Consider the following 25,108-nt stretch of genomic DNA (forward strand, 5'->3'; position numbering starts at 1 on the left):
CATCGGCTGGAATAAATCGTTTATCTTTCCTAATGTGTCATTTATTCCATCTTATAGGTAAACTGTTCCTTGGTTTGAGATTCTTTCTAATTAAGATCCAGATGTAATTAGAGTAAGTGTGTGAGTTGGGTTTAACGCCGCTTTTAACAGTATTCCAGTTATATCACGGCGTGTCAGCTTAATGTGGGAGGAAAGCCCGAAGTGGTGCAGGTCTTAGACGTTTACCACTTCGGTGAAACCCACGAGCACGGGTATAGTACTGACAAACCTAGAAACATAATCGGGCCGAACCGGGATTCGAACCCACAATCATAGATTTCTGGCGTAGCCAAGGGACGCAACTCTGCACAGCGAATTGCGGCGCCTTAGACGACTGGGCCCCCCGTGTCTCCCACGTAATTAGAAACATTATCTTCGTAAAAGGGTAAGACTGGCCCCAAGTACTGGTATAGATGAGGTATAGATGAAATTGGGTTTAACGTCGCCTCCAAGATTATTGCACTTATATAGCGACGTGCATGAACGTGTATGTGTGTGTGTGTGGCTGCTTGTACTAGTCCGGACTGATGCCGATTTATAGTGCTAGCTCACTGAGATACCATGCAGCAGTTTAACATGAATACCCCACCCAGACACAGTATACTGACTCCGAGCCGACCAGTCCTTGTTTTAGCCCCTTAATGCCGAGCGCCAGACAGGGTAACAACAAGCACCACCTTTTAACGTCTTTTGGTATGACGCGGCCGGGGATCGAACTCCGGCCCCTCAGCTCTTCGGGCCACGGAGGCGGTCTGGTATAGATGAGGTGAGGTGAAATATGGTTAAGTTTAGTCTGGATTGATGTTTATAGTGATAAGTACTGCTAACCCACTAAGATACCTTGCTGATGTTTAACCTGGATACCCCTCTAAGATACGTTATACCGACTCCGAGCCGACTAGTCCTTGTATTCGGTTAATGCCGAGCGTCAGGCAGGGTAACAACTAGTACTATCTTATTACTTCTTTTGGTATGACACGGCCGGGGATCGAACCGCCGACCTTCGCTCTCCGGGACGACGCTCTATCCCCTAGACCGCGGAGGCGGTGAAATTGGTGAAAAACAAGACATTATCTTTGTACACTAAGAATTCAAATGGTCCCTGTACTGATAGACAATAAAATTTAAATGTACAAACACAGAGGTTTAAATGACTTTGTTTAACACTTGCTATGATTGCCAATTACCATGAACCTATAGTTTCCCTCTAACTCAACACGGGCGGTCGGGTAGCCTAGTGGTTAAAGCGTTCGTTCGTCACGCCGAAGACCCGGGTTCGATTCCCGACATGGGTACAATATGTGAAGCCCATTTCTGGTGTCCCCCGCCGTGATATTGCTGGATTATTGCTAAAAGCGGCGTAAAACCATAATCACTCACTCAGTCTAACTCAACACCCACACACTCATAGTGTCAGCCTGTAAAGAAAGATACTTTGTTTGTTGTTTAACGTCGCACTCAGCAATATTCCAGCTACATGACGGCGTGCTGTTAATAATCGAGTATGAATCCAGTGATTGTTATCATGAGCATCGATCCACCGTATTGGGATACGATAACAAGTCAGCGACCCTGACCACCCGATCCCGTTGGTCGCCTCTCGCCACAAGCATGGGTTGCTGAAGACCTATTCTAACCCGGGATCTTCACGGGTCTGGGTCTAATACGACTATTAATTACGGTACAGCAATATCTTATCCGAACAGGTCTGCTTGAGACTGATTTTAAGTCGATGCCAGGTGTGCACTGTTCATTGTTTTAATTGAGTCGCGGTGTATGCTTATGTTTTGCAAGTCGACCTATCCGATATGAATAAGTTGATAAGTGAGGTTGAAATAGGTTTAACGTTGCGTTTAAGACTATTGCACTTGTATAGCTGTGGGTGAGTTTGATTTTACGCCGCTTTTAGCAATATTCCAGCAATATCACGGCGGGGGACACCAGAAATGGGCTATGGCGCGGCCGGGAATCGAACCACCGACCTTCCTCTGATCCGTGAGGTGGCATTATCCACTGGACCACGGAAGCGGTCGTGATATCCACGAGGATTCGAAATGTGTGGACAATCCATGGATCCGTTCAACAAAGATATCGCAGCCGTGTCGATTGCAGGATTTGCCGTTCATGTGTACCGTCAAATGGGCGTCGACAGATTTTTTCCAATTTTTTTCAGATTTTTAGTCAAGGTGCTCAGGTGATTTGATGCATCCATTTTATTATAAAACAGATCTTAATTATTGATCAGATTGTCTTGACTGGGCGCCGCCATTTTATTTGAATCAAGTGACACGAAGAAGTGGAATCTGATTGGTCAATAGGAGGGACATAACCTGTTATCTGGCCTTCGATCGAACCAGGAAATTTGCAGCCAAGGTGCGCAAGGGTGGAAACTTTACTTTTACAGTCAGATAACTCCCTTGCCTCGGGATAATGCGTTAAATTATGGGAGTTTTGTGAAAGGGGGCCCACGATAACTCAGGATCAGGGATTCCAGCAAACGATTAGCAGATCCTGGTAGGCGAAGGGGTGTAACTCATTACTGTGTGCCACCTCTTCTTAGAAGTTAATACTCCATTTGTTTCTATTCTAAGGCTTTGTTAAGATACTTCATGACAAACTAGGAAGAACACATCCAACATTCAGAACTTGTAGTGTTTTTTGTGGCAGGGATGCCATTCCATGGTATTGCCATAAGGTCCACTAGACCATGGAGCCATGGTCATAATGTTGAGATCGCAAAAACAAACACGTACATAGACCAAAGGTAACTTTTACTGCCATGGGATATGAACAATGGCCATAGTGGTGAGGTATATACAGGATGCTGACCAGTTGTATAAACATGGAATATACATGATATATGATACACAGTATAAACAACAAGACTGGGTAGACCCAGGCCAATGTGGACATGTGGACAGGACCCTCCATGGTGAACATACTTCACAGCCAGTCACTGAATCTGCAGAGGCAGCTGGAACAGTGAATTCCAGTGATCCATTCATCATATGATGTTCACTATTTTGCTTTTTACACCCAAAGGAATGTTTCGGCAGGTACTCTGGTGTATATATATTTATTTATGAAATATGTATACTATATTGTATATATGTTCCAAAAGATGGCCATCTTTCTGATCAACCCGTGACATCACTGACAATATTGGTTGGTTGATTTGTTGTTGAACACTGCACTCAGCAATATTCCAGCTATATGATGGCGATCTGTAAATAATCAAGTCTGGACTAGACAATCCAGTGATTAATATTGTCCACCATTTCTCACCAAGTCTTTGATAAGCAAACATGAATGATGAATGTTAACTCATCAAATGGTCGTTACAGGTGAGGGGAGGTGAAATGGGGTTAAACGTCGCATCGAAGATTATTGCACTTATAAAGCGACCTGCATGCACGTGTGTGCGTGCGTGCGTGCTTGCGCTTGTACTAGTCCAGACTAATGCCGATTTCATAGCGCTAGCCCACTGAGATATACCATGCCACAGTTTAACATGAATACCCCACTCAGACACAGAGTACTGACTTCAGTCCTTGTTTTAGCCGCTCTACCACTAGACCACAGAGGTGGTCCCCATTGTTACAAATAATAAAGAAGTTTCACATCTCCATCACAGGAAAGATATGTCACATGTCCCAACCGGCCTGGAAGCCACCCTGTCATCTAACGTGATAGACAAAATACTCCCTTGTCCATTGCGTAAATAAATGTTTCATCTAATCTAAACATTTATTTCATTTCTTACCACAGCTCATGGAATTCTTAACACAAGTGTATATAATACATTACAGACATTACCGTAAATATTCTATTATACTAACACCCAGAATGAAAGGATAAAGAGTCCTCTGTATTTCTTCCCTTACCCAAACAATGGTATTGCTCCATAAAAACACTAAAATTACACATGCATAAGATATATACATGAACCATCTCTCCTAGGGCTGGGACGGGTAATCTGGGTACCCAGGTCAGGTGGTTACCGAGTAGGACCCGCGTACCCATAGAACTACCCGGACCCGTGATTAGTCACGTGATATATTGTTTATCTAAAATTATCTAAACTCTATGGTAACACTTCAAGTCACTAATGTTCCCATTTCTTTCTGACTATGCACCCATTTCTTCTGACTTTCATAGGTTTTAATAAAGATAAAACTTCAGTAAACTTCAGTGTTTGCATGACCAGATCGTTTTAAATGTGTATCTTACTTAATACATTTTGCCTGGGCAGACTTTTCCAAATAGGACATTTGTACGTATCTCAGGAGACCTACACCACGTACCCGGGTAGGGTCGGGTAATAGGGGGTTGGGTACCCGGCTAGTAAACTTGGACTCGTCCCAGCCCTAATCTCTACCATGTTATGTCACATGTACAAATACACTGTGTTCTTCATCACTTGAGAATACAAACGACCGCTTTGCGGAATAGATGCTATTTTTAACCAGCGAATCAAAACACGACCTTGGAAACCAGCGAGGACGCAGGCCAATGAACAATAAGTCTACATTGGCGGTATTTCTTATGCAGCATGTGCAATAGCCTTGCTTTGTTTCCATGTCAGGCAACGGCAGGTTTAGCAAAATGTTCATGCAAGAATAAGGATTTACTTGACTTCCACGTTTGTTTGGCGTTTAACACCTACTCAGCATTATTCCAGCTATATGACACGGCCTGTAAACATATCAGACAATCCTGTGATTTACATTATCATCATCAATCGACATAATTGGGATATGATGACATGCATCAATCAAGTGGTTGGTTGCCTCATTTGGTTGCCTCCTACATGCTTGGATTTCTTTGAGTAACACAAAGCCTTATTTCATCAGCTTACTAAAAATAGACACACATCATACATCGCAAAGGTGCCTTTAACTTCATGGCGATGGAGGACACAGTGTATATACACATCTAGAGTAATATAAAACACATATCCATCATTACTGTGCTGTTGTATCAAGAGAATATTTATGATACATGTGTTCCCAGAGCTCCAGATAAGCTGCGTATCTGCGTAAAATACGCATCAGAAATTGAGAAATACGCAGTAAAATAAAATCCAAGCGTATCAAATACGCTACGAACATTACAGATATGCTACAAAAATAAAACTTGTGCGTATCATCAAAATATTGTGAAGTAACCCTACGTATTCGATTAGCAAATCAGCAACTTATTTTGAAATTATAAACGGGCATTCCATCAACCTTGCCAAACTCCACAATGACAGTTACATCATGATCATTTACCATCACACTTTCTTGTGGAAGTATCGTGGTATTTTTGAGTCCTATAAAGCTCTCGAACCCACACGACACCAGTTTGCAGGGACGAGATGAATAGTGTTTTTAAATATTTAACTTAAATACCCACATGTGTAAAAACTAGTGGGTAACAGAAATTTGAATACCCAGATAGAATTACTGATACCCAATGATTTTAAAATGCATGCGTAAAATACCCACAACACCAAAAGCTTATCTGGAGCTCTGGTTCCGACTCCACTTTCACTCTCGACTCCACTTTCACTCTCGACTCCACTTTCACTCTCGACTCCACTTTCACTCTCCTCGAACCGTCTCATTCACTTAATCCTCAGTTGCAAAAACATTCACTCTGCATTCATGGCTATTAAGATACATTGCAGGGATTCTCCACGATTTCAAACTTATTTCCTTTCTTGTAATTGTATCAATACATGAATGAGTTGGGTTTAAAACCGATTTGGTTTATTACATGACCATGGACAGCTTCATATGGGAGGAAAGCCCTAAAGTGATGCAGGTCTTTGACCAATTTGGCACAACCTACAAGTATGGTGCCGACAAACCTAGAATCATAATCACAATGAATTTGGGATTCGAACCCATGATCATCCGATTCTGATAAAGGAGTAACTATTCACAGGTAATTCCAGTGCTTAAGATCACCTGGTCAACCCTCTCCCCAATAATACATAATACAAGCGATCGGCAAAAATTCACAGGTATTCAGACCTTTCAGTTGGATTTGAATCAGGAATCCCATGTCTTCAGATGCTGTTATTGTTAGATACCTATGAAGAGACAAGTGTATCCTAACACCCCTCATGACTCTGTCACTCTTACTTCTAAGAAAGCAATCTATCAATCTAGAACTACATATCAAATCTTTCTCTTCCAAAGAGCAATCTCAGCAGTGTAACCATGGCAACTATGGACACCATGTTTAGTTATGACTTATCTGAGATTACTCCTTGAAAAGTTCTACCAAACTTTATCAAACTAGAATTGATGAGAAATATCAAATATACATTATATCTAATATACAATATATGTAATAAAAACATTTTTGCTGCCTACAAACGAACAAGGTTATTTGATTACCGAACTGTCGATGAGACGGTTGTCAATACTGAATCGGGACGTAGACTTTGAAAGGAACAGATCCAAAGATTTCTGCCCATCACACAAACACTGACCTCTACACTATGAAATCACTACTAAAAACAGGTTGAGAGGTAACCACTAGTCTGCTAGTTTAAGACTAAAGAATATTCTTAAGGACTACTTCCTAGTCTCAACATTTTAATTTACAGGGGTAGACCAGAATCTGTCATATCCAACCAGTCAACAGCTTATATTCGACTAGTGACTTCACGTAAAATAACTAGATTTGGGAAACAAACAATCATTCCCTCTAGATTTTCACTAAACTTGGACTAACAGACTAGTGCTCGTGTTTAACACTGACGTGAACAACCAGTAACAAAATACATGTGGATTACTTAGATTAACTCATTGAGTCCACCCCTGCGGAGACAGCAGAAACATGAAACAAGAATTTACAAAGGCCACAATATAATCATGATAATCATTTTGTTTCGTAATGTTTAACACTGCATTCAGCAATATTTCAACTATGAGCTATATGACGTTGGCGTGTAACTAATCAAGTATGGACCAGACAATCCAGTGATTGACATAAGCATCAATCTCTGCAAATGGAACAGATGATATGCATCTCCAAGTCAGCAAGCCTGACCACCCAATCACCATTTATGACAAGCTTGAAGACCTAATATAACCTGGATTTTCACAGGGACATGATAATCATTATAATTGTAAACCATAATTCATTCATATTACTATAGTTAAACCTCTTTTGAGGAGTATAAATGAAATTTGAAGTTTTGACATTTGATGTTTAACACTTGTCACGTTACCAGTGAACCAGAAAACTGGTTGGTAATAATCATCATAAATTATTGCCAACACAGAAGAGGAACACAAGAGAATTCTTGACAAGAACCCTCGGATATGTATAGTCAACTCAATGTATAGTCCATACTCAATTCTTGTTATACCCTGTGTTCTTCATCATTTCTTGGCAAAGATCATAGAAATTTGAATTCCATGACATCCAACAATAAAATACAAGGGTCATCAGGAGATCGCAAATATCCCCCATCACCACTAGTCTATTTGGAGCTCTGGGTGCCGTTGTACAGGGTTATCTTAGCGCTATGACAGTCGTATCGCTAAGGTTGTTTTGTTCAAAGGCAGCCTGCTCCAGGAATGAGCACTACCTTCCTTTTCAGTAAAATCCAACTTGTCCTCAAGGAAACTTAAAAAATAAAAAAATAAAAATTCCAAATCTTCCATAAACAAGCACTTCCCTCAGTCCAACTTGTCATGATGAAATTTGAAGAAAAAAAATACTAAATCATCAAAAGGCACCATCTCACCACTATACTGATCAATATAGCAAGTTCAACCAGAAATATCTAACGCTTTTGGAGTTCTCCGGAGAGAAATGGAAAACAACTTGTTTTCATCATGAAAAATCATGAAAACGAAACAAAACAAAAAGAATTAAAAAAATCCCAAATCTTCAAAAAGCACCAGTTCCACACTAGACTGATCAATGTAGAAACTTTCAGCAAGAAATATTTGACAGGTTTTGGATTTCTGCTCTGGAAATGCACAACGGACGGCTGACAGATCGACGGACGGACTTACTGATCGCTATACCCCCAAGTTTTTTAAACCTGGGGGATAAAAATGCTCAACTGGAGTTTAAATAATAATCTGTGTGGAGTGTCAAACAATTCTGCCAATCAGCATGATGCCTCCCCGATTAGCCAGTGTTTTATATCTCCATATATAATAATCAATACACTTGACCCTTGCAACCACAGCTTCATGTTGTGTCTAATTCATATGGCATAATGCAAAGAATCAGTCTTATTAAAATCCGATCTTGGTGCATGCTCCTGATACACAAAGATCTAAGGACAAACCATTACTGGTCACGTCAAAATGTTCTTTCATGAAATGACCAATGAAATGACTAACAAGAAGTGAACATTGCCCAATCAGAAAGCAGCTTTCTCAAGCTTTACAGCACTAGTTTTGAAATGGCTACTTTGAATAATATTTTGACAAAGTTCTCCAAAATTGGAAAAAGGAAAATTCTAGAATGTCGAAAAGATGGCAGTACTTCTCATGGACTATGGGATGTTTCTTCCTTTTCAAATGCTTATCATTGAAGCAACATGGAGATGATGAATTTGGGGGATCAGAATACCGTGTTAATCTTTTTAAGTTTGCATGATTAAAACACATTTCGACTGTCACTTTCCTGATCTGTTAAGCAACGCTCCTAATGGGATGTCCCCAGATCCAGTAGCAAGCCCTATGATCTGATGTTTATAAAATAGACATCAAATCAAATCACATCCACAAGCAAAGACAATTCCGTGGAAAGGTAAGAGGAATCAAAATTGTCCATCACTTGCCAAATGAAGTGATAGTGACTGTGTCTGATAATAACCGCCTGCCTGCCCACCTGCACGTGGCTGGTAACTTTTCTGTTGGGCTGCATGAAATTTTCCTCCATCTGCCCAACTGTCTGGCAGATAATTTTAAGAATATTTGCATATTCTGTTTTATTATAACTTTATTATTGTAGTTTCTCAAGTTTGCGTTATTTTAATTTAATCAAGACCTGATTTGTCTCTTAACTTTTGCAAATTTTCAATATTCATAATGCCTGAATGTGGGCAGGTAACTTTGAAGATGGGCAGGCAACACTTATGGGTCACCTGCCTGACTGTCTTGTTGGGTTTAAAAATTATTTCAAAGACTGGACAGTGGTGAATGAGTCCAGGTTCATAATTCTAACAGTATGGAGATATAACACCCTGGATCACCGAGGATGGGAAAGATTGGAGCCAAAGCACTAAAACAACTTTAAATATATACAAATATTAGCGAACATGTTCACCCCATCTGGTTCCACACAGCAATGACTGTCTGATTATAAAAAGCAGACATAGTTCTAAACAATCATACAAACAATATCAATGGTGTGCGAACGTCCCAAACACACCATTTCTGGGATACAAAGTGTTGTGGAGCCTATGTATACAAGTCAAAGTCTATCCTCCGTGTGGAGTAGAACTGGGTGTTAGCTGCATCAACTTTGCGACAATACGCTCCTTCTTTAAAGAATCCTTCGTCTGACCAGTTCATCATCTGTGAGCTGGAGAAGGGGCCATGGATCGTTGCTGTGTCTGTGTCCTCCCACTTGTACTCCCACCTCACCTCCGACGACTCCTCTGCTGCTGCTGCTGATGTTGATGCTGCCTCTGTGGATGTTGATGCTGCTGCAGGTTCTGTTGTACGGGATGAATCTTCTGGAACATGAGATGAAAAGAATTGTTTATACCAACAAAACTATAAGCAGCCTCAACCACTGAAGATGACTGGTATGGTAAATGCAAAATGGGTTGAACATTGTCACAAACATGAGTGAGTGAGTGAGTTTGGTTTTACCCTGCTTTTAGCAATATTCCAGCAATATCATGGCGGGGGACACCAGATAAATGAGAAATGGGGTTCACACAGTGTACCCAAGCCGGGAATCAAACCCAGGTCCTCGGTGTGACAAGTTAACACCTTAACCACAAGGCTACCCGATTGTCCCACAAACATGTGTATGATGCTTTCAAATCTAGAAACATAACCATGAAAATTGCAAATCTATGATTCAAACCATGTTTTATTACTTATCATGTTTATAAACACAAAAAAAGCTGTGATAACCGGCGTATATACCACGGCTATAAGTCCCTGCATATGTTTTAGATCTGTGAAGATCTGAGGTTGAATAGGTCTTCAGCAACCCATGCTTGCCTTAAATGGTGACTATGCTTGTCGTAAGAGGCGACTAACAGGATCGGATTGTCAGGCTCGCTGACTTGGTTGATGCATGTCATCGTATCCCAATTGTGTGGATCGATGCTCATGATGTCAATCACTGGATTGTCTGGTCCAGACTCAATTGTTTACAGACCGCCGTCATATAGCTGGAATATTTCTGAGTGCGGCGTTTAACAACAAACAAACAAAACATATGTTTCACTTCCAACAACTAGAACATTGTAGAATGATTTGTTTCTTGTCTGACCCCTCACTCATACATATTCCAGCTATATGCATCTTCCTGAGGCAAGAGAGTTAACTGACTATAAAAGTCCAGTTTCCACCCTTGCCGCACTAGGCTGGTATTATGGAGTTACATTTTGGCTGGGCTAACGAGTCTATGCATAGTCCAATCAAAATCGTGCACCGAAAACGAAATCTGGTTCATAAACTGTCATGCAGATTTTGATCAATTGCAGGATTTGCAAAGCATGTGCACCGCCAACTCGTTGGCAGCAGATATTTTCCAAATCTTTTAATGTTTTAGTGAAGGTGCTCACGTGATTTGATGCATTTCGCGATGTAAGACCCGTTTTATCACAATATAGATCTTGATTATCGATCAGATCGTCCTGACTGGGCGCCACCATTTTGTGTGAATCAAACGCAAGTGATACGAGAGGTGGAATCTGATTGGTCCATATGAGAGGCTTAGAAGGGACATAGCTGGTAATAGCCACAGGTGGCGCTACGATCGAACCCAGTAATTCAAGCCTTGTTCGGCAAGGGTGGAAACTGGACTTTTAAAGTCAGTTAACTCTCTTGCCTCGGGAAGATGAGCTATATGATGGCGGTCTGTAAATAATCTGGACCACACAATCCAATGATTGACAACATGAGCATCGGTCTATGCAATTGGAATACGACAACGTGCATCAACCAAGTCAGCAACATTGACCATCCAATCCCGTTAGCTGCCTCTTGCGACAACATGGGTTGCTGAAGACCTATTCTAAATTCCAAACAGCATTGTAATAAAGTGACTCTCTGACACCCAAACCCACCTCCATTGCCGTTCATCTCCATCTTGGCTTTCTTGCTGCTGCTTGGTCCAATCTCCTTACTGTCAGCATCCTTCTTATCAAAGTTATCAGCAAACATATCGAGAGCATCATCATCATCAACATCAGCTGGCACATCAAACTTCACCTTCTGACTCTCCATCTTCTTCAAAGTGTGCGTGATCTTCTCGTATGTCATTTCGTATATGTCCATGATGCCATTTGACACAAAGCTGTCGGCAAGTTCTGTCAATTTCGCCATCCTAGCTTTCATCTCCTGGGCTTCATCCTCAGTGCTGCTGTTGTTTTTATTTTCTAATTTCTTTTGTTTCTTCAGTTTTAATCTTTGACTGGCAGACAGATTCTGGTTTCCTCCAATTCGCCGCAGGGCTTTAGCAATTGTCTCACCTGGTTGCAACATAGGCAATATCTCAGCATAGACAGCCTTCTCATCAAAGGGAGGTAACTCTTCATCACTGTCTGACAGTGATCGCTTGAGGTCATGTTTGATCTGTGTTTCTTTTACCTTAACCCAGTCAATGTTGTCCATCCAGCTGTCTCGGATTTGTGCCTGAAATAGACAGTAAAATTTCCATAAAATTTTAAATCATTATCCCTCCGGTGGATAGGTAAGGACAGTTCTCCCTCCCTGCCTCCTAATGGGGATCCGAGGATTACAAAGTGTTATCAGGATGATTTTTTATCAATTATTTTATATTTTAATTTTTTAACTGGCTGATTTGTGTGACACACAGTGAGAGAATGTTGTTCCACAACAGTCAGCAATATTTCAGCTAAATGTACACATCATGGCAGACTGCGGTGATTTTGCTGGGGACAATGAAATTTGAAATTTTTACAATTTTATCAACTTTTTCATTCAGCCATTGTCATATTCGATCATTCACTTGATGAAAGAGCAAAAATTAGCTCTGAAACTTCGGACTTTGAATAAAAGAAGCTGCACTCCATAAAAAAGTGTCATGTTATCCTAAATGCCTATCAAAGACTTCTGGAAAGAGGATGTGCCCGATAATATACATGTCTGAAATAAAACAAATTGCAAGGCTGCCATCAGGACCAACAGACTGTAGAAGCTGCAGGCCCTGACTAAACTCTTCAGGCCCTCATTGAAAAACTACACCTTACTGTGACATATAAATCGACACTGGGCTTTAAGGCCCATACAAATTTGAAACCCATTGGCCCGACAGAACATCTACCTGCCGCAAGCCTACGGGCAGGCATTTTATTTCGAACACTGCACACACACCACAGCCACACCCATAATTGTGTTACAGGTAACATCAGATCCTGTAGCTTCTTTAACCAACAGAACTCCAAGCATCTGATGTATTTGCGTAAAATAACCAAACTAAATCACCATACCCCAATCATTGTAGCGTTGCTTGCGTACAAATATGCATTGCGTACAAATATTACCACGTCCGTGTGTTCCGCCATGCTTACTAGTTGTGCTATGCTACTTCTACCACTACGGGAGGTAACTCTTTCAGTTTCTGTTCCATTTATAGCGAATCACCTCACAAACTGACGATTCAAGTATCATCTGTACCTTAGTAATGATGATATTGTAGGTAACGGTGAATCATTACAGCTCTGATTAAAACCTGTAAGTAAATACTCAATACAATTTCTTGAGCTCTGGTCAAAGATTGCATCAGTACAACATAACATCATAGAACTGAATCAGTGAGTGTTACCATGGTTACCTTATCCTTCTCAAAGATGAACATGCCATCTTTGTCAAAATGTCCTTCTTCCATCTCCTCTGCCATGTTGAAAGGAGTGACCTGAATACCTTCCACTACGTCACTTATTCCTTCTTCCTGACCTGCCAAATAGGATGTTCAGGGATGTTATTATTACCATATTCGACGCAATAAGCGCCCCGCTCTAATAAGCGCCCACGGTGATATTTGCTAATATATTGGCCAGTGGACAATCCCAATTAGCACCCCTTCCGATTGATCACTGTACACAAGACTTATTTATTCGCGTATAATACGCACTCGTCTGATATGTGCACACTTAATTATGGGCAATTAAATACTAGAAATATATCTGTCGTACATAAACATTTCAGGCTGTCAGCACAAACCACGATATTTATCTTTCAACTCTGTTTTTTTCACTAAAATAATATTCCAATAAGAGCCCTCTATTTCTAATTTTGGGAGCGCCTTGGGCGCTTATTACGTTGAATACGGTATTATAATGATGATCATTATCTTTGGGTCCATCATCATCATCATCATCATCATCATCATCATGACCCTGAGGGTGTTTTCCAGTTCCAGATTATATCAAAGTAGTAAAATGTATGATCAGGTGAGGTGAGATGGGGCTTAACATTGCATCCAAGATTATTGCACTTATATGGTGATGTGCATGCACGTGTGTGTGTATGTGTGTGACTGCTTGTACTAGTCCGGACTGATGCTGATTAATAGTGCCAGCCCACTGAGATACCATGCCGCAGTTTAACATGAATACTCCACTCAGACACAGTATACTGACTCCGAGCCGACAAGTCCTTGTTTTAGCCCCTTAATGCAGAGCGCCAGACAGGGTAACAACAAGTACCATCTTTCAACGTCTTTTGGTATGATGCGGCCGTGGATCAAACCCCGGACCTTCCACTCTCTGGGCGGGCCCTCTCCCACTAGACCACGGAGGCGGCCAAATGTATTATCATGATTATGGAAATGAAAACATGTTAACATGGTTATAAAAGTTTATCACAATTGTATAAAATGTATTCAAGGCTTTTTTTTCACAATTCCTCTCAATTTACATGATTTAGCTGTGTAAAACATGCACCAGTGCAACCAGTTACCGAAAAGGGGAACCTAATATTTAAATGAACGTAGTGCATCATGATGCATGTAAAACAAATTCAAATTTGTGTCTGTCCAGAGACCATTTATGGTCTCTGGTCTGTCTAACCCTAACTTTGCCACACAACACACTTTGAACACACTCAATACAATGTACCTCTAACACATAGCCATAACTTGATTATCATATTTTATGTATAAACTGGAGTGAGTGAGTGAGTGAGTGAATTGAGTTTAACGCTGCTTTTAACAGTATTCCAGTTATATCATGACGTGTCAGCTTAATGTGGGAGGAAAGCCCGAAGTGATGCAGGTCTCAGACGTTTAACACTTCGGTGAAACCCATGAGCACGGGTATGGTGCTGACAAACCTAGAAACATAATTTGGGTGAACCAGGATTTGAACCCACAATCATAGGTTTCTGGCGTGCCCAAGGGACGAAACTCTGCACAGCGAATTGTGGCGCCTTAGACGACTGGGCCACCCGTGCCCCCGTATAAACTGGAAATACCATGTAGTCAATTTGGGGGACAGTTACCCAAAAATATCAAGAAATGTCCAAGATGGTCTGTCTGACAAGGTGTCACCTTGTCCATGTTACAATGATACAAGATACAGTTTATACATGATCAAAAAATAACCTGATAATGATAAGGTTTAGTCACTATCAGACTGGTAAGTAAGAATTAATGAATTCCTTATCTCTATGAAAAATGAACTAATTTACCCTATAAGTAGAACTAGCAGTGACTGTGAAATGGGTGGAAAAAGTACCTGTGATCTGTGACAAGATGGTCTGAATTACCTGTGAACAGTTATTAGGCATAGGTATTCCCTTCCCTCTTATATATATAGGCCTATAACCAAATGTCGACATAAAAAGTTCCTAAAACGTTACTGGGACCATACAAAAGAACATGAACAAAACGTTTTCAAATATATACATTTGCTGAGCATTTCGCAATAACATTTTTGAACATGTTGAACGTTATAAATACATTTCTACAGAAAACGTTGGTGAAACCATACAAATTCACATAAATAAAACATGTTCGTGATCCCATTTTCGTAACATTTCTTTGAAATGTTTTAGCGGGTTTGTTATAACATTTTCGTGTTAGCTGCAAGGGTATAGTGGTAGCTTCAAACACAATGTAATCAATATCAGTCTCTCGTTAAGAATTAAATCGAAACTTTTCACTGCATGTTGATGTATGTTATGGCTACCTTCAATGTCTTCATCATCGAGAAGTTCATATTTGTCACCATCGTCGTCTTCTTCGTCACTGTCAAGAGAATGTTTTCCTTTAAACCGTGTCTCCTTCAATTGCTCCTTGGGGCGTTTTACTTCCATTTCAGAAAACATATCTTCTTGAAATTCAGACATCGTGGTTTTTGATCTTTTCTCTTCAACTGTCACAAACCAATATTTATTTGGCAACGAGGAAACACCTCAAATATGAACGGTTTCCACACCACAAAGCATGAACGTTCGTCAACGCATTTGGCGGAAAAACATCAGTCGGATTATCTCGGAGATTTCCGAAATTGTTTTGATCAAGCTCCGGACAGATGATGAGGGTCAACATTCTCTCCAAAAGAAGGCCCTGGGAAATGCATCGGCCGAAAAGTATAATATACGTTACGTGGATCTACGTTAGGGTTTTATTACGCGACATTGCTTTGTGATCGAGAGAGTCTTGCTTATTCATAACTATTTTCAGGCGTGTACGAGAAGGTGCCGATTGTTGGAATGTTATATATTGTGAACTTCCGGTACTATTTAACATGGTTATTGAAACGACCATGGCTTTATCATTATATTGGAAAATGAATATAAGTTAACATCAACATTATGAAAATATTTATTACAATACAAACATGGATTTTAAAAGTATGGAAAAAGCATTAGATTCGGAGTTTTTTGGGGGTATAAATTCTCAGATCGTTTTTTTTGTCACTGGTTAGTTGTAAAAAGAAAATGGAGTCCAAGCACTTGGCAACATGACGCTGAGGAATTTCGTTTCAAGTGTTTGTCGTCTGTCCTAATGTGAATAGGTAACTTGAAGTCTAGTATCATGTCGAAACTTTGCAGTTTTAATTTATTTACGCACGGTTGATTTATTTCCAACATCTGCATTCAGCTGATCACAGCTGTAAACTAATAAGAATATATTATTTTATTCGGCCTCGTAGGATACTCGAGGAATATACAGTGGTACAGTTATTTCTGTACAGCCACGGATTCTTGTGATTTCATCAATTCTCTTTGTTTCCTGCTGGTATCGGTATAGCTGACACTCTCTTTTAGGTGAAATTGGGTTTAACGTGCGTCCAAGATTATTGGACTTATATAGCGACGTGTGTGTGTGTGTGGCTGCCGATTTATAGTGCTAGCCCACTGAGATACCATGCCGCAGTTTAACATGAATACCCCACTCAGACACAGTACACTGACTCCGAGCAGACCAGTCCTTGTTTTAGCTCCTTAATGCAGAGCGCCAGACAGGGTAACAACAAGTACCATCTTTTAACGTCTTTTGGTATGACGCCGCCGTGGATCAAACCCCGGACCTTCCGCTCTCCGGGCGGACGCTTTGCCACTAGACCATGGAGGCGGTCACTCTCTTTTAGAGGAACTGTATTCTCTAACGACTTTCTTTACGTTTGCAGTAGATCTAGCTTTATATGTTTAACATGTTTAATGGTTTTAATTACTAATAATTAATGTGGCTGAAACTGAGGGTATTTCCAGAGTCCTGAATGCTGTATTATTGGTCCTAATTTAGATATCACAATACATGTGAGTTAAAAGTTTGTACAGTGAAAGAATTGACCTGAAAGTCAGTGTTTATTTTTCCTCAGGGAAACAAAATAGCAATTATCGTGTTTAAGACACTTATCATAAAAAGGTGTGCCTGCCCCCAGAAGTTTGTCTATTTTATTCAGACATTCTGCAAGTGTTTTTCATGACCCTCTGCTTCAGATAGCAAATCCTTTAAAGGGCAAATTCAGTGAAGAAATTGGTTGTAATTTTATTGCAAATATTAATTTTCCTAGATAAATTAAGTCATTTCCCAAGAGATAAAATATCATAATGTTCGTAAAAGATATTGAATTTTCGAAGTGAAAGTGCAGAAATCACACGCTCCACAGAGCTACCAATAAGCAGCGTATTTGCGTAAAATACCCCCCCCCCCATATTCAAAACCCAATTACTTTCAATCAACTTGCGTACAGAATCGCATCCATAAACTGAAAAAATCAAATTATAAAAAAAGCTCACGTAAATACCCAATGAAGCTTTATCAGCATGCGTAGAAAGGAGCTAATTTCCGAAACACAATTACGAGCTAATTTACTTTCCGAGTCAAGCCTATATATTTAGAACAGTTATATACTTCTAAAACATAATTTCATTTTGTTTAAATCTTTAAACGTTCACTAATTTTGGGAAATACACGAAAGAGTGATGAATAGATGAGTGAAAAAATATTGGTTACCCAATGAAAAATGTAATAACCCAATTAAAAATAGAAACCCCAGAGTAAAAACACAATTGCTCAAAAAGTTATCTAGAGCTCTCCTTGGATTCCACAGCAATACTATTTGGCGCTTTTTCATAATTCAGTATAGAACAGACTAATGCAAGTATTTTGGGGTGCTTAACATATTGTTTTGCATAATTATATAGATATGCTACTACAACTGAGACAATGAATTTCATGACAATGTATATTTATACATCAAAGTGACCTTATCGCTAGCTCTCTGTTGGGCTTCGACGACAGCACATGGAGCCGTACAACCAATGTATACAAAGGATAACTACGCAAAAACAAGTAGATTTTCACTTATTAGGATACTTTCTTTATGAACCGTAACCATTCTTTGACATTTGTTTATGAAAAGGTGTAGACTTATTAAAGAAGAAACTGATGAAAAGCTTATTCAATATCCTGAATGGACTGTTGAAGATTTGATGAATCGTCACATGGTGCTGGCCTGTGGCAGAGGTCTGTATGAACATCCCTGAAATGGGATGTCCTCAGATCTTTGTTTAGCGGAAGCAAGAACTAAGATCTGATTTTAATGAGATTGGTATTTTCTTGCTCAACCTGCAGTATCTCAATGGATGTCATTGCCATCTGGACCAACATAATTTAGAACCTGCTCTGTCTAAACTGCTGGTCTTTGCTTGTTCCTTTTCGGGGCTCAGTTGGCCCAGTCATCTAAGATTCCCCAATTCGCTGTGCGGAGTTACCTCCCTTGGGCACGCCAGAAACCTATGATTGGAAGTACGAATTCCGGTTCGCCTGATTATGTTTTAGGTTTTTCAGCACTATATCCATGCTTGTGGTTTCACCAAAGAGACAGATGGCTAAGACTTGCATCACACGCTGTGATATATCTGAAGTACTGTTCAAAGTGGCATTACACCTAACTCACTCACTCACGACTTGTTACATTTGGGGTATGCCAATGTTTCATGTGTTCTGCAGCTAGCTTTTGGTGTTGCAGGTAATGTCTAAAACCTGGATCACTTGATTTGATTTAAACATATTTTATTGCAGAAAATCAAATGGATTACCGTAGGCACAAGTGACACACTTACGAGGCCTTCTTCTAAATCACTTCAGGCATTCCTCCCTTATTAAGCTGACACGCCATGATATAGCTGTTCACAGTAGCATTAAGCCTAATCACTCTATCATAACATTTTCAGGTGTCACTACCAATTTGTGACATAAAGAGAAAATCAATATGTTTTCAGATTGACCATGTCGACAATAGAACCATCATCTCGTGTCGGAGTGACTCTCGACCTCATTCTTAAAACCCTGATCGCATCTGCCGACTTCAATGACCTCCAAACAAAAAACTGGGAAGCAATTGCCCGTCTTATTCCCGGAACTACAGCAACACAGGTATGTTGTGTTGTGTTGAACTGAGTTGTGCTGTGTTGTGCTGAGTTGTGCTGAGTTGTGCTGAGTGTCAGGTAATGCACTGTGTGAAATACGACAAGCACATTCTGCCATAACTCAATTAACTGTGCAGAGTTGCCTCCCTTAGTCATGATTGGATCCGATGTATGATGTGCAGAGTGTTGAAGAAAACATCTTGTTGAGTGGGAGCACACTCGGTTATGATCCATGATCAATGATATGAGCACGCAGTGCTCCTCGGTTTCATAAAAGCGGCCATTGTCTTAACCTGTCTCCCACATAACTCAATTATTTCCCAAAGGGACCTTTTGAACAGTCATTTAGCTATATCACTACCAGTCAATGTGGGAGTCACTCTTGGGGATTCAGGGTAAGAATTGGCCCCTATCAACATCTGCTTGTTGCAAGAGGCAACTGAATGGATCGGGTGGTCAGGCTCGCTGACTTGGTTGATGCATGTCATCGTATCCCAATTGCGTGGATCGATGCTCATGATGTCAATCACTTGATTGTCGTGTCCAGACTTGATTATTTACAGACAGGCATCATATAGGTAGAATATTGCTGAGGATTATGTTAAACAACAAACAAACAAAAAAACCAAATAAATAATATTGGAAGAAACCAAAATAACACAGTTTGTAGATCTTGATGGGGGTTTATCCCGTGGGGATTTCCGGTAAGAGATGGTCCCCAGCAACTGAAGGGGGGTCAGGTGACATGGTTGATTGTGCATCATTGTACCATGACTGTTGAATTTTGCTCAGAATATCAACCTCATCAGTGACACCAATAAGGGCAACATGTGTTGTGTTGTTGTGTAGTGCCACCCCCTGTTATCTTAGCGAGATGGCTGCATATGGTGGCTAAGAAACTTAGAAACTGTTACAAAGCAAGAAGCTTATGCTCATTCCTTTCCAAAATGGTGTCCGGTATTCTGTATCCTAGTCAATAACTGTATCAGATTTGTGGAGTAGGCTGTTTGGTTGTCATTCATCACTTCTGAACATTCTTAGAATAGCTTTCTTTGTCATGGGCATTTGAAAGTATCTTTTATCAAATAACTATTATAATATGTACAAGTTATAGCACTAGTCTTGGAATTGTATATTAGTGGAAACTGTACTTGTGTTTTTTTATTTGTGACTCAAACAATGATGCAATTTATGTTACTAGATTATATAGGTATATCCTTGCTTATCCAATGAGAATTGTCAACTAAAATAATATACTAATTACATTAATATTTATGCATTTTGGTTCATTGTCGACTTTAGGAGGAATTATTTGCGAGTACAATTATTAGCAGACGTGTTTTCCAAGATCAGCTTTTATTTATGTCTACATATGTGTAGCAAAAGAATTTAGTTGCCACAAGATATTTTCAAGGTAATCATTTGGCTATGTCTGAAACTTAGATAGTAGACAAACTGAAATTTAGGTCACATGGGTGACTGTTTTAGTCGCAACTTTGAGGCCTGATAGGTAAAACTCATTGCTGAATTTTAGATATATAAACATAAGCATGTTTGAATGATCCCTTGATGAATGACTCCAAAAGGTTAAGCCTCTTGTTTTTATTAATCTCATATTTATTTTCATAAAACAACAACTAACCTAGACAAATGAGAATATATAAACATAAAATAAACGGTGATGCTTGCCTTCTTACTCTCTCTTTTTTCAAAGATGTTTCTCTATATGTGCGACCCAGGTGAGACTCAATTCTTTACATTCTTTACACGGTATATTTCCCTGGCAGTGTTCTAGAAGGTACCAGGAGCTGCTGAGTAGTGGAACTGGTCTGTCCTACGCCCACTTTGGGAAGACCTTCCCACTACAGACGGCCAGTAGCAGCAGCCAAGTGAACCCGACTGAGTCAGACAGTACTAGCAAGACAACTAGCTCTACATCCAGTAGACTTGGCTCCGACAGGCAGAAAGGTCAGTGATGGTGAAGCCTGTGTTCTCACAAGCAAAGCAGGGTGGTCGGGTAGCCTAGTGGTTAAAGCATTTGCTTGTTACCCGAAGACCCGGGTTCAATTCCCCACATGGGTACAATGAGTGAAGCCCATTTCTGGTGTCCTCTGCCGTGATATTGCTGGAATATTGCTAAAAGTGGCGTAAAACCATACTCGCTCACTCACTCACACGCAAAGCTGATATGTGTCAATATTTTTTTAAGATGAGGAAGTACAAATTGTGGGGTCTCCACGTATATTTTATGTAACACAACAACACTGCCTGGCCAGGGACTCAAATCATTTGGTTTCCGAACATTTATTCATGTAACACCTCTACTCCTGGTATTTGTTCCCTTTGTCCATCTGACCACCTCTGTGGTCTAGTGGTAGAGCATCAGCCTGGAGAGCGGAAGGTTCAGGGTTCGACCATACCACGTCATACCAAAAGACTTTAAAAGATGGTACTTGTTGTTAACTTGTCTGGCACAGTATTAAGGGGCTAAAACAAGGACTGGTCAGCTCAGAATCAGTATACTGTGTCTGAGTGGGGTATTCATGTTAAACTGCGGCATGGTATCTCAGTGGACTAGCACTATAAATCGGCATCAGTCCTGACTAGAACAAGCAGCCATATGCACACACACACATGCATGCACATCACTACATAAGTGCAATAATCGTGGATGTGACATTAAACCCCATCTCACCTTTGCCCATCCAGCAGCCTCCATCTATTAGCTGATATTAGAGGCCTTAAATTCAGGGTTTTTACGCGGTGCGCGAATGTAAATATAATGCATCCCTAGTGAGGCACAATAATAGTAATTGTTCCTACAGCGAATCAAGAGCAGTTATAGGTGTCTGTTATTTCATCCATCAATCATGAACACTGTCCGCTTAATGATTGATTCATTCCAGACCCTAACTCTAGGCTCTAAGTAAAGTTACTTGATGTGGGAGAAAAGCCCGAAGTGATGTAGGTCTCAGACCTTTACCACTTTGGTGAAACCCACGAGCACGGGTATGGTGCTGACAAACCTAGAAACATAATCGGGGCGAACAGGGATTCAAACCCACAATCATAGGTTTCTTGCGTGCCCAAGGGACGCAACTCTGCACAGCGAATCACGGCGCCTTAGACACAACACTATGGCAGATGGTGCATACATTGTTCTGCTGCTTCTCGAATGTAATCTTAGTGCTCATTGGTCTGGGTACTCCTGATTTCCCTCCTGCTGAAAACAGGCCATTGTAGGATTCGTTGGTGAAAACAGTGACAACATTGCAAAGTATCAATATGGATTGATGCGTAGTGAGGGAATGAAGTGTAAACACGTCTGTGAAGTATTGATGCATAGTGAAGGAATGAAGTGTGAACACGTCTGTGAAGTATTGATGCGTAGTGAGGGAATGAAGTGTGAACATGTCTGTGAAGTATTGATGATGATTGATAAGAGAACTCTTTCACCTTTCAGGAGTGAAAGAAGAACGAGGAAACACAGAGGTCAAAGGTGAACCTCAGAACTCCGAACATGGAGAACATGGGTAGGTACATCTACAGTGGCGTTCCATGGTATATCTACAGGGGTGTTCCATGGTATATCTACAGGGGCATTCAAATACATCTACAGTGGCATTCCATGGTATATCTACAGGGGTGTTCCATGGTATATCTATAGGGGTGTTCAAATACATCTACAGTGGCATTCCATGGTATATCTACAGGGGTGTTCCATGGTATATCTATAGGGGCATTCAAATACATCTACCGTGGCATTCCATGGTATATCTACAGGGGCATTCCAATACATCTACAGTGGCGTTCCATGGGATATCTACAGGGGTGTTCCATGGTATATCTACAGGGGCATTCAAATACATCTACAGTGGCATTCCATGGTATATCTACAGGGGTGTTCCATGGTATATCTATAGGGGCATTCAAATACATCTACAGTGGCATTCCATGGTATATCTACAGGGGCATTCCAATACATCTACAGTGGCGTTCCATGGTATATCTACAGGGGTGTTCCATGGTATATCTATAGGGGTGTTCCAATACATCTACAGGGGCATTCCATGGTATATCTACAGGGGTGTTCCATGGTATATCTATAGGGGCATTCAAATACATCTACAGTGGCATTCCATGGTATATCTACAGGGGCATTCCAATACATCTACAGTGGCGTTCCATGGTATATCTACAGGGGTGTTCCATGGTATATCTATAGGGGTGTTCAAATACATCTACAGGGGCATTCCATGGTATATCTACAGGGGTGTTCCATGGTATATCTATAGGGGCATTCAAATACATCTACAGTGGCATTCCATGGTATATCTACAGGGGTGTTCCATGGTATATCTACAGTGGCGTTCCATGGTATATCTACAGGGGTGTTCCATGGTATATCTACAGGGGTGTTCCATTACATCTACAGGGGCATTCCAATATATCTACAGGGGCGTTCCATGGTATATCTACGGGGGTGTTCCATTACATCTACATGGGCATTCAATGGTATATCTACAGGGGCATTCCATTAAATTTACAGGGGTGTTCTGTGGTATATCTACAGGGGCGTTCCATGGTAGGTACACCTACAGGGGTGTTCCATGGTAGGTACATCTACAGGGGTGTTCCATGGTAGGTACATCTACAGGGGTGTTCCATGGTAGGTATATCTACAGGGGCGTTCCACGGTATATCTACAGGGGGTGTTCCATGGTAGGTATATCTACAGGGGCGTTCCATGGTAGGTACATCTACAGGGGTGTTCCATGGTAGGTACATCTACAGGGGTGTTCCATGGTAGGAACATCTACAGGAGTGTTCCATGGTAGGTACATCTACAGGGGTGTTCCATGGTAGGTATATCTACAGGGGTGTTCCATGGTAGGTATATTTACAGGGGTGTTCCATGGTAGGTACATCTACAGGGGTGTTCCATGGTAGGAACATCTACAGGAGTGTTCCATGGTAGGTACATCTACAGGGGTGTTCCATGGTAGGTATATCTACAGGGGTGTTCCATGGTAGGAACATGGTGATCATTATTCACTACATGTGGTGCACTTTCAACCAGCAAATAAACATCTGTAAGGGAATATTGGCCTGCAAACTGAAAACCCTGGGTACACAGTGTTGTTGTACCCCTGGGTTTTTAATATTTGACATGTATATTTGTACACAAGAACCTAAATCTTAATCATTGTTAATGACCTATGAAGATCCGGTGTAGAATAGGTCTTCAGCAACCCATGCTTTCCCGAAAAGGCGACTATGCTTGTCATAAGAGGCGACTAACAGCATCGGGTGGTCAGGCTCGCTGACTTGATTGACACATGTCATGGTTCAGACTTGATTATTTACAGACTGCCGGGATATTGCTGAGTGTGGCGTTAAACAACAAACCAATCAATCAATCCTTGATAATAGGGTAATGGTGACTTATTTTGTGTATTTTACACAAATATACAGCATTTATGAAGGTCTGGTAGTGTCAGTATTAACAGTGCATCATTGTACGGTGGGAGTAGTGGCCTGTTCTTTTGTTTCAGACCCATCATGGTGATACATGTCTGTGATGAAGCCAAGAGCTGTGAGTACCGACGTCTTTCTGCTACATTTCATCAGTTAATTGGCTATTATGTAAAGGTATGGGAGTTACGATCACTTTAGCACCACGACTGTAAAAAGTCTACTATACAGGTATGGGAGTTACGATCACTTTAGCACCAAGATCACTTTGTGGAATACGTCCCTAAGCAATCTTAGCCCTACGACTGTGGTAAGTCTACTCTGTAATAGTATGAGAGTTACGATCACTTAAGCCCTACGACTGTCTTAAGTCTACTATGCAAAGCTATTGGAGTTACGATCACTTTAGCACTACGACTGTAAAAAGTCTGCCATAAAGGTATGGGAGTTATGATCACTATAGCACTACGACTGTAAAAAGTCTGCCATGAAGGTATGGGAGTTACGATCACTATAGCACTACGACTGTAAAAAGTCTG

At 40.7% G+C, this 25,108-nt stretch overlaps 2 protein-coding genes across 3 annotated transcripts in view; one reads left to right on the forward strand and one right to left on the reverse strand.

Annotated features, from left to right (window-relative positions):
- Nucleotides 1–2,802: 2,802 nt before the first annotated feature.
- Nucleotides 2,803–15,672, reverse strand: LOC139456170 (CD2 antigen cytoplasmic tail-binding protein 2-like). The gene is made up of 4 exons (XM_071237725.1): nucleotides 15,401–15,672; nucleotides 13,045–13,166; nucleotides 11,315–11,882; nucleotides 2,803–9,742 (listed from the first exon to the last, which is right to left on the reverse strand). The coding sequence occupies exons 1-4, from the start codon at nucleotides 15,558–15,560 to the stop codon at nucleotides 9,465–9,467; spliced, it is 1,128 nt and encodes a 375-aa protein (XP_071093826.1). The 5' UTR covers nucleotides 15,561–15,672; the 3' UTR covers nucleotides 2,803–9,464.
- Nucleotides 15,673–16,165: 493 nt separating this feature from the next.
- LOC139455339 (SANT and BTB domain regulator of class switch recombination-like) overlaps nucleotides 16,166–25,108 on the forward strand; it is a 40,690-nt gene continuing 31,747 nt past the window's right edge. Inside the window, exons 1-5 of one of the 2 annotated variants that reach the window (XM_071236893.1) lie at nucleotides 16,166–16,231; nucleotides 18,948–19,101; nucleotides 20,882–21,062; nucleotides 22,558–22,627; nucleotides 24,650–24,690. In XM_071236893.1, coding sequence (XP_071092994.1) covers nucleotides 18,955–19,101; nucleotides 20,882–21,062; nucleotides 22,558–22,627; nucleotides 24,650–24,690 — 439 coding nt within the window. In that variant the 5' untranslated portion in view covers nucleotides 16,166–16,231; nucleotides 18,948–18,954. Of the gene's footprint in view, nucleotides 16,232–18,947; nucleotides 19,102–20,881; nucleotides 21,063–22,557; nucleotides 22,628–24,649; nucleotides 24,691–25,108 lie in introns of those variants that run through there. The other variant, XM_071236892.1, reaches the window with a different exon arrangement.

This window comes from Haliotis cracherodii, unplaced genomic scaffold (genome assembly GCF_022045235.1).
Source record: "Haliotis cracherodii isolate W230 unplaced genomic scaffold, xgHalCrac1.p SCAF_11, whole genome shotgun sequence".
NCBI lineage: Eukaryota > Metazoa > Mollusca > Gastropoda > Lepetellida > Haliotidae > Haliotis > Haliotis cracherodii.

Bases quoted from the DNA above. Each gene is read 5' to 3' on its own strand.
- LOC139456170 (XM_071237725.1), bottom strand. From the start codon at position 15,560: ATGTCTGAATTTCAAGAAGATATGTTTTCTGAAATGGAAGTAAAACGC. The intron at 13,167-15,400 runs GTAGCCATAACA...CCTATTTGGCAG, and splicing joins CGATGATGAAGACATTGAAG to GTCAGGAAGAAGGAATAAGT. The intron at 9,743-11,314 runs GTGGGTTTGGGT...CTCATGTTCCAG, and splicing joins GGAGATGAACGGCAATGGAG to AAGATTCATCCCGTACAACA.